This window comes from Gymnoscopelus microlampas (genome assembly GCF_963454915.1).
Source record: "Gymnoscopelus microlampas genome assembly, chromosome: 11".
Classification (NCBI taxonomy): domain Eukaryota; kingdom Metazoa; phylum Chordata; class Actinopteri; order Myctophiformes; family Myctophidae; genus Gymnoscopelus; species Gymnoscopelus microlampas.
The window spans coordinates 25,431,992-25,442,350 of record NC_139948.1 but is presented as its reverse complement, the minus strand read 5'-3'; the positions used below and the strand labels follow the sequence as shown (position 1 = coordinate 25,442,350).

The window sequence follows — 10,359 nt, the reverse complement described above, 5'->3', positions numbered from 1 at the left end:
ATGTTTTAGTAAAGACTGGTGACGCGAGGTTAGTTCTGCGCAGGCGTCCTCACCTGCTCCACGTGCCTGTTTGGCCCATGGTTTGGCCTTGCCTCAATGAGCTGTCACTATTCTGTCACCAGTGACACCATGTGTCTCCACCCTATGGTCTCCATACTGTCATACAGGTGGTTACTGTTTGTATTTTACTTGTGTAGTACATTTCATCCATATTAAATTGCAGTAATGTAGTGATAATAAGATAAAACATAATATTGTATTGTGGGTCTTACAGTAAAATGACTCCAACTGGGATGCACTTAGCCCTAGAATGGCTGTGATATTATGTATGTATGTAATATCACAGCCATTCTAGAGCTAGGATGCGCTGAATAATCAGCCAAAAGATTACATTCACTGATGCCAATGGCCAATGTTAATCTGTTGTTTCTTGAATCTATGATTGAATTGGCTAAACATAAACCAACATTAATCACAATAAACATGTAACCTGTTCCCCAAAATGTGTGCACCCTGAGGCATGCTGGGAAGTCCATTGGCAGTGGCACCCCCTGGGACACTACACAGTTGGATAACTGAGTCCATTTAGACATTTCATGCAGACTGCAACTCAATATGAATAGAAATAAAACTGTGAGAGAGAAATATGGAACGTATCATTTTATTTAAAAAATATCTAGTTCAATCTCCTGAGTTCCAGATAAACCATATGATATCACCACCCTATAAAAGCACATCCCTTCAGGCATCTTACTGTAACTAAAATAAAACATCACAAAATAGTTAATTTAATAATAACATCAATGGCAGGAACTGGCATGCAATCATTGCAGATCTCATTTGACAAACCACGTTAATAAATGTGCTGTGTAAAAAAACAGAGACATACAGTAAGATTCAAGTAGGGTTCCCGCTAGTGTTTTGTGTGATTATTTGGATCTTAAACAATGGATTATTCCTGCTATGGCTGACACCTTGAATGAATACCAAGGCTCTGCAGTGGGCAGTCACTCACTAAAATACTGGATTTTAAAATAGTAAATTCATGAATCATTGGATTATCAATTAAAAAAAGTTCAGTACATTTGCTTGTTCATGAAAAATAAAATATATACTTAGTGATTTAGTGACTGCAGAAACACTTTTTGGATAAGCTTTGTCTATGGATTCCTGCTTTATTAGTACCCTGGAAGTAACACAGCTGTGGCACAGAGCACTCCTACATTTCTATGAATTATTACAATTTTATATCATAATTAAAATGAACATTTACAGCTCAGCCATTAAAATATTGATTTTAGTTTCACACAAACCGGTCCATCTAAGACACTTTCATTGGATACATTATGTAGCAACATTCAGTACAGCTGTTTGACCAGCAGAGGTCATATTTGTCACTGCCCCATCAAGTGCTTGAAGACCATTTAGAACCAGGTCCCAGTTGTTTTTCCTCTATGATCATCAATAAGTTAGGAGCCAATTAAATCTACGACGTCTTCAGTGTTTTTGATACACTGCACTTAGTATGTAGCCAGACTAAAGTGAGATGGAAGTCTCTTGTGACAAAAAAAATTACAATCGATGTAAGAACTAGCACAAGCTAGCTGTTGAGTAAAGCAGGGACTTATCAGTAAAGGCATTCAAATACGATTTGAAGACAGGTTTAAAGTGCCCCCAGATTCCACATCCCAGACTAACATGGGAATTTGGTTATTTCTTATGGAAATTTCTTATTTTTATTCCTACTCTGTTATTGTAATTACTCTGTAATTACTAAAGAGAATGAGGATAGCATGAGGGGAATGGAAGCTTTTCCCACAAGCATGCACACATATCAGCTTTGCTAATGTTGGTGTTTGCCTTTCAATATGATCTTTATATACGTGTGTATTTTTGAAATAGCTTGACTGCTGTGCTGACCGTAAAGCAGTCATACTAATACAAAGGAATTCTAAATGCCTTCATTACCTCCCTCTACAAAAAAAGTCAAATAGTGCACAGTTGTGTCAAAAAGAAACAAGTCTGCTGCAGTATATCTTGATAAAGACTGCAGTTATGAAGGGCAGCTTCAAGGTACCGGTATGTCAATGAGTGCAGGCTGTAGACCAGTCTGATTTGACCTTGATGAATTCCTCATTATACAGTGTGCAACAGGACAAAGAGTGCTCTACATTCTAATAGTGTCCATTACAGAAATGGAAACGGTCATCACAGCTAGCGATTGCTGTAAATGGGCTTGGCCAGTCCCATGACTCTGAAGGTGTTGCTGGCTATCTTTTCATAGAGCAGGAACATGAGAGCAGCAGTCAGCACTGTCTGCAGCAGTTTGGCCTCCAGTCCTTTGAACAGTCCCAACATGCCATACTTCCTACAGTAGGACACAGGAGTCAAAGGAGAAAAAAAAGAAAAGATGAATACACAAATGAATACATGGTACATTGTGATTATACCATGACTAACTGTGCTGCAGGCTACATTCCTAGATCAGACTCCTACTGACCTCCACACCAACCCCCTCATACTCCCCTTTACCCACCTGACCCCTTTACACACCCAGTAGATACTTAGGTTCTGACAGCTACACCCATGTATTGCTACAGTCGCCAGCAATTAGCAACAAGATTCACTCACAATTTTAAAAAAAAAAGTTAAAAAAAAAAGACTTTTCTATTTATTCGCATGGGGTGTGTGCGTAAAAGATAAATGTAAATGTAATGTAATGATCTGTAATGTCATTGACATTACGGAGATTATTCTTGTTTATGCTCTCACAGAGGGCTCTCACAAAGGACTCACAAAGCGATTGGGGGGCCTGACATATTTCACTATACGTATATGCACAAAAGGTCTATGTTCTATATCTGTTGCCATTCTATTGCTGCACCTCAAGGTCTATGTTCTATATCTGTTGCTATTATATTTATGCATCTCATGTATGTTTCAGTTACTATATCTGCTGCTATTTTAACTGCCTCATTCCATTGCCATTTCATTTAGCTATGCACCTTAAAATATTGGAGAAGGTAAAACATCCGCACACTGGTTTAAAGCTTCCAAAACGTATTTTATTTAATGGAGCAACGTTTCGACCTTATAGGTCTTCATCAGGCAAATATGGATGTTTTACCTTCTTCTCCTTGATGTCCAACACCTGGCCTAAATACAGGTACAAGATGTGCACACAATCTCCTCTGTGAACCTTAAAATATTAACAAAATTACCTACTGTATGTAGATATGTTACTCTTCCCATATCAGGATGATTTGGAATGTCTGGCCTTGTTTACCTTGTTCATTCTTTCTTTCTTTCTATCTCTATTCTTCTTTCTATCTTATTCTGCAAATGATCGGAGCTTGTACAAAAATATATTTTATTTTTTTTACACCTCGAAACCTGTGATGTGACGACAAAGTTGAAGGTGAGTTGAAGCTGAAATCACAAGTGATTGGCTGGTGGTACAAACATAATTGTTTAACAACAAGGAAGTAACTTTGCAGATTACACAGAACATTGAATGACAGAAATCTGTTCAGAATTACTTGTGGGATCTTATCAACACTGGAGCTGGGAGGGTTGCAATGTATGCGTATTTGTCCAAGTGATGACAACATACAACACTAGGTTTCAAAGTATTCACTATCCAAAGATGTTTCTGTCTACTCTGGTTTCACCGTATGATGTTTGTAATAACAGTCTAAACAAATTTTACGTTAGTTTGCTCCTGTCTGAGTGTGTGAGTGTGCGTGTGTGAGTGCGTGTGTGTGTACAAACCTCACTCTGTTTACCAGTAGACATTTGATAGTCCTGAGACTGGCCAGTAGTTGTGATTTGTCAGAGGGCTCTTTAAGCTGACCAAACTGAAAAAGAATGTACTTTTAAGGCACATCAATATCATGTCACCAAGCCTTAGATGCAAGCATACACATATATGCAGTTGCCAGTTTCACACTTTTGCAGACAGTGATTGTCCAAGAAATGCGTGCACACCAAAAACATTGTAACCACTTAAGAACATCTCACTAGTTTTGCTATTTTTAAAAAGTTCAAAAATGATATATATTTATTTGAATTAAAAAGTAACCATATTTGAAATATTTTGACATTCTTTTAAAAGATGCCCAAAATAGGAAGGCAAGGGCTAATGTTGTTAAGGTGCAGAGACAAATAGAAAATAAGACTTGCACACTTACAGTAATTGAATGCTTAATTGAACACTTAATAAAGCTGGGTTTTGACCTACAGAATCTTTCTACACAGTACACATGCAAACACACTATAGCATATTTAACCTACCCTAAGGATGGACTGGATAGTCTGTAATGGGTACGTGGCGGTGGTGGCAACAGCTTTTGCAATGGCACCAATCAGGAACACCTCCACAGAGGAGAGCTAGAGAGGAAAAAAACACATATACCAAACAAAAACATTTTTTAAACAAAGACCAATCTAGATCTATGACGATGATCTTCTATGACGGCGTATAGGTTACAGAAGCAGACGTATAACCAGAGGCTGGTTCAAATCCCTGCTCTGGCTGGGGCACATCACACTGGATAAAATGAATGATCAAAAATATGCAAAACCAAGTAGAGCTGCGTTTACTAGAGTGTGCAAACTTTTGTACACTCTCTGAGTAACACATGAATAAATGAAGATCAAGGATTGTATTCACATAGCCGTCATTTTGCTCTTATGCTTACAATTTAAAGTGTGGATGGCGCTCAAGCACGTAAACCATGATAAGCTGTGACCATCTTATACTAGCTGTGCGGTCGCAGCGAAAATCATGAGAACAGGCTTACCAAGTCCCTACATATCTAGTGCCTACTCATCCAGATGATTACTTCATCTCCTTTCACGTCCTACTGATTTATACAATCTTATCTGCTCTTGTGTAAGCTTGGGCAAGTATCAAAAGTTCATGCAACAATCAATATGGGCAAAATATCCCCATTATACAGTATGCAATTCAACATCAGCTTACTGTAAATGACTTTACCTTGCGAAAAATATATTCTAATCAACTTAAAACAATCCTTTTCCCATCTCACATTGTTTCCATGCTCCTATTTTCTAAATGCAAATGTTTCAACATATTTTTCTTTTGTAGAACAGGAAGTAAACCAGACGCAAGAACATTCCAGCACACTGTTACTTCCTGTCACAAAAAAATCACACATGTTGCTGACAAGACCAAAACTGTAGTGCTTCCTTCATTTCATTCCTTACACAGAAAATCTTCAGAGTTAATTAATCAATTTGCAACTCAAGGGTGTAAAAATAGTGTACACTTTCAGAGTTAAATTAACACAGGATTTTACTGTATACCTTGCCATTGTCTATTTCGCCATCCATCCATCCATCCATGGTTTGATTTGTAATAAAGATTAAATAATAAAAAAGCCCAAAATAGGGACGTCAGGGTTTAAAAGGTTATGATAATCATTTTAATTAAAATGTTAAATTATGATATTATGAAAAAATATCAGTCTACATTTCCCAACATAAAAATACACATATTAATTCAGTCTGACCAGAGGCACGGAAAAAACATATCTGTGATAAAAATGAGTAACCAAAGGCATGGATCCCCCCCAACCCCCAGAAAATCAAACCCTACATCTTCCTCCTCACCTCCCTCTGGGCTCCTCTCCTCAGCTGTCTCTTCAGACCTTCATAGATCATGAATTGAATAGCAGGGTTCAGCACCAGTAGCAGTGAGGGGAGGGTCCCGTTCCACAGGGCCCCCACTCCCTCATAACGAACAATCTGCGCAAAGGCATCTGGGAACGAAAAAAAGAAAAGCAGGAAAGGGCAATAAATTATAAATCAGTCAGGGAAAGTGTTAAGAAGTGTCAAGAAGTAGCAATAAAAAATACCAAAAGAATTGAAGAATAAAGAGCAACTGTGGCCTCTAGGTCAGTGGTTCTCAAACTTTTTCATGTCAAGGACCCCCAAATTGACACTTATTAGCCCGCGGACCCCCATTTGAAAAGATAAGCCAGGGACCCCCATAAGAGAAGATTTTTACGGCTCTAGCAGTGATTCTCAACCATTTTAATTCAAGGACCCCCCCAGTTTGACATGCATTAGGCTACAGACTCCATTTAATGGCATCTCTATCTCTGGGACCCCAATTCATATTGTAAAATGAATGTTAATTTAACTCTGAGAGTGTACAAATGGAACCAAATGGACCCGTTTGGAAATGGAACCAAATGGTCCATTTGGTTCCATTTGTACACTCTCAGAGTTACAGACCCATAAGGGTCCATTTGGTTCCTATCCATCATTTAGCTGGGGACCCCCTGGAAACCCCCTCAAGTACCCCTGGGGGTCCCCGGACCCCACTTTGAGAACCAATGCTCTAGGTGATAAATGCTTATGTTTGTCAAGATGAGCACAATTGCTGTGTCTGCAAGTTTGAGACGCAGCAGCAGAATTTGTACAGCTGGCAATAAATGGTGCTGGGTCTTTACCGCCCTCAAACCACGTAGAGGTCTGTGCTCTCTGTGTGTGTATATGTAAGTGACTGCCTGTTAGACACGGCAGTAATAATATTAATAATACATTTAATTTAAAAAATAAATAAACAGGCTATATGGAGGTTTTACCCAGCATGCCGGAGTAGCTTGTGGGTCGGATGTCTGCATTGCGGAAATGTGCTCCCTGAAGCTTCAACCGTGTATTCACCACCCACAGAGGAGTGGTCACAAGCACATTTACAACACCTGAGGAGAGATATAGAAAAGGAGAAATATAGAGGGAGGGATGGAAGGGGAGAGAGAGAAAGTGATTGGAGTCAAATATGCACTAGTTTAGTGCATAATGAAGTGGTTGGATAATAATGGACATAGTGTTCAGTGCAAGATTGCAGCAACAGTGTTTTCATTATGTTACGTTTGTATAGCTAGCTATTTTAAATGTAGTTGCACCCTGTGGAGATTATGAGATTAAGCATGTGAAAAATGGAATATTATAAAATTGAAGCTGATACATGGGTTCTCATTCCTTGTTAAATGAAATAGGTAACGCACCTGAAAATGTATTTCCTGTTTATTAAAGAACTGGAGTTGTTACTCAACAAACAAAAAAAAACACAACCAAAAAATATCACTTACAGTGCCTTTAAGTTTTGTTTTTAACTATTATTACAGAATAATGGTGTTGGGGACAGCCTAAATAAATGAATACAAAATTCTCACCTGCAAAAATACCTATAATTAAGTCACTGCCGGGTGTTGATTTTTGTCCCCTAAGCCAGCTAGCCTTCATGCTGTGGAAGCAGTAGAAGTACACAAAGTTGGAGCAGCAAAGACTGCAGATGACTGGGAACCAACCTCTGTATGGAGCTAGTCTGCAAGGGGGAAGAAAACAGAGTCACATGATGGAACATTGTCCATAATAATAATATGTTTATATATGGCACTATTCATTCCAAATTTGAGAAGACTACCACATGCTATTGTTTATTTCCAATCAAAAATAATTTATTAAATAATTCACAACGTTTCTGTCACAAGATTGGTATTGTTTTATTCATTATTTGGGGTATTTTATTCTTTATTTTGATTGGCAGAGAATTAGGAAAGGTGGGAGACAGGGGGGATTACTACAGATGTCAGATTCAAATCAGGGATCAAGGAAGTCTATATAGCCTTACAGTATTTATATGGTATGCGCTCTTGCTCAGTAAGCTACTGGGGTGCACCAAGATTATTCAAATGTTTTAAACAGAGACAGACATGTTTAGATACGCTACTGACAAACTGAGTGAGCCTGACACTATAATGAGTTGTGTTCAGTAACCATGTTTACAGAGTGCCGTGAACATTGGGGGACCCCCAAGAGTCCTTGAGCCAATCGAATATTTACTTGAAATTATTACAATACAAAACATGTATGTGTGGCTATTTTAAATAACCACGCATGTTTTCAATATCACCGCTATGAATCTATTTCTCATGATAATTTCAGAATTATTTGAAATGGGGGTCCATAGCATACTGTAGATAGAGGAAGTCAATTTGAGGGTCCATGGGATTGAAAAGTTTGAAAACCCATTCCCGAAAATACAACACCTTATTTATTTTTGTAATGCCCTTCAACATGACTTTTGTGTACTTTATACCTCCTAATCAGACACTATCTACAGGCTGTTTTAAGTTGAGGCTTATCAGTCTTGCTGACCATGGCAGGTCTCTTTTGACTGTAACATGGATTTTGCGTCATTAACCACTGAGGGGAGGAGGACATTACAGACAGCTGTTTGACTCACCAGAGTCTTTCACCACAACTTAGAAATAAGGACAATATTTAAAAAATGGAGATAAGCACTACATGGACAACTATAGATCAGTAAACCTTCGTCCTCAATTTTCACAAATATCTGAGAAATTATTTGTGAAATAGTTGGATCTTATTGGTAAAACGTGTTTTTGTGTGAACGAACACCAGTATGGATTCATGGAAAATAGAACTACTACTTGACTTGTCTAAGATCCATTGAAGCAGTGTTCCATCGACTCAAAAGTGGGTTGATAATTGGGTTGTGATTTTGTGAAGAAAATAACCTTTGGGTCTTGTGTGAAATTGAAAACCATTGTACTACTGTATATAAGTCATATTCAATTTCAGGCCAAGGAATTCCTTTTGACTTCACTCCTTTCTGCTTGCCATTTTACTCACAGTCCCTCCTCTTTGACAATCTCTGCCAGAATGGTTGGAGTTGACGTAGCTTTCCGCTTATCATCCACTGAACAACACAGAAACAAAAAGATGAAGAGAATGAATATCAGGAAAATACATTTCTTGAGCTTCTTTGTCATACTACTGCAAATGTAACACCATAGCTAATACTAGTATGGCACAGGATTGTTATCAATTCTGCTTGTTCGTGTGTTTATTTGTAAGATCAATTAAGAACAGGTGGGCAGATTTTCATGCAACTTGCAGGCAATGATCAGTAGACTACTCCAAAGAGAGTAACATTTGGGGCGAAAAGGTCAAGTTCAAAATTTAGACTTGCTGTTAATTGTCAGTAGGCCGACCCAATGAGATGATTCACTTTTGGGTTGAAAACTAAAGGTCACCATTGAAAAATATAGAACAGAAGACTTGTTTGTGATTTGTTTATCATTATGCAGATTATGTTCCTTTACTCGTTCTATGTGGAACTATTTTGTACAGAATGACAGACTGTAAGAAATGCTTAACAACTACTTATCAATCTTTTTGGGTTTATTCATATTAATGTCATCACTTTTTTCTTGTTCTATTGTTTACCTTGGAGTCTTAAGCGTGCAGTATCCAGGGGAAAGAACACTGTCATTGCAGTCACACTTCCCTGAAACAATTTTAAAAACATCTTTATAGACAATAGGGTAACCAGACAATAGAAGATGCATACAAAAATAAAGCATTAACAGGGGCAATTAGAAGGGGTATTAGTAATATATATATAGTTATATGCCTTAATTTATGAGTATTAAAAAGTTGTTTATTTACCACTGCTCCAGCAACCGCATGCACCAAGCTTTGGTACGAGAAAACATCTGTGAATCTAAAATCGTCGGGGTTCATTTTGACAGGTGATCTGTGATCTAAACTGAACAGGAATACGAATGTATGTAGCTTTTTGATTTCAGGCTTAAAGACAATCTGTCACCAGAACTATCCTGGGTTCCTCTGAGACAGTGTTGCCAGATTATGCGAGAGAAATAAGCAACCAGGTCTATGAAAACAAGCCCAAAAGAAGCGACATGAGCACTCTAACCACAAATACATACGAGCTCACAACGCGTCGCATTTGTCAAAGAAAAATCGTGAAATCTTGAAAAAATAATATTTTCAAATCCACAAAATCTTGTACGGGGGTTTCTAGCAGCACACACAAACAAATCAGAAGGGTTGGGGTCTGCGGACAAAAACATACATTCATTTGGGGGTCCATGACGTGAAAATGTTTGGGAACCACTGGTTTAAACAACATTTGGAAACAAGCCCAAGAGAAACGCAACCCGCAACTACTTTTTACAGAAAAAGAAGCCCAAAGTCGCTTATAATAACCGGACATGGCAACGCCAATTGCGCTCCTTCCTGTTTGCATCCAAGTCCAGGAAGTAACCAATGGACAACCATGACGTCAACCCACTGATTCCATTGGCTAGCACAGTGGTTCTCAACCTGTGGGTCGGGACCCCCAGGGGGGTCCCCACACGATTTTGGAGGGGGGGGTCCCCAGATGACAGAGAAGTGAGAATGTAAGGACTTTTAAGACCTTTGTAATACCTAAAAAAGAAAAAGGAAAAAAATGAAATGAAATGAAAAAGACCATTACTGCATCAAAAGTAATCAACA

General features: G+C 38.3%; 1 protein-coding gene across 1 annotated transcript; it reads right to left on the bottom strand.

Annotated features, from left to right (window-relative positions):
* Positions 1 to 645: 645 nt before the first annotated feature.
* Positions 646 to 9,682, bottom strand: slc25a17 (solute carrier family 25 member 17). Its single transcript, XM_084071806.1, has 9 exons — positions 9,508 to 9,682; positions 9,286 to 9,346; positions 8,689 to 8,755; positions 7,206 to 7,357; positions 6,615 to 6,731; positions 5,635 to 5,783; positions 4,294 to 4,389; positions 3,772 to 3,857; positions 646 to 2,368 (listed from the first exon to the last, which is right to left on the bottom strand). The coding sequence occupies exons 1-9, from the start codon at positions 9,580 to 9,582 to the stop codon at positions 2,215 to 2,217; spliced, it is 957 nt and encodes a 318-aa protein (XP_083927932.1). The 5' UTR covers positions 9,583 to 9,682; the 3' UTR covers positions 646 to 2,214.
* Positions 9,683 to 10,359: the final 677 nt, after the last annotated feature.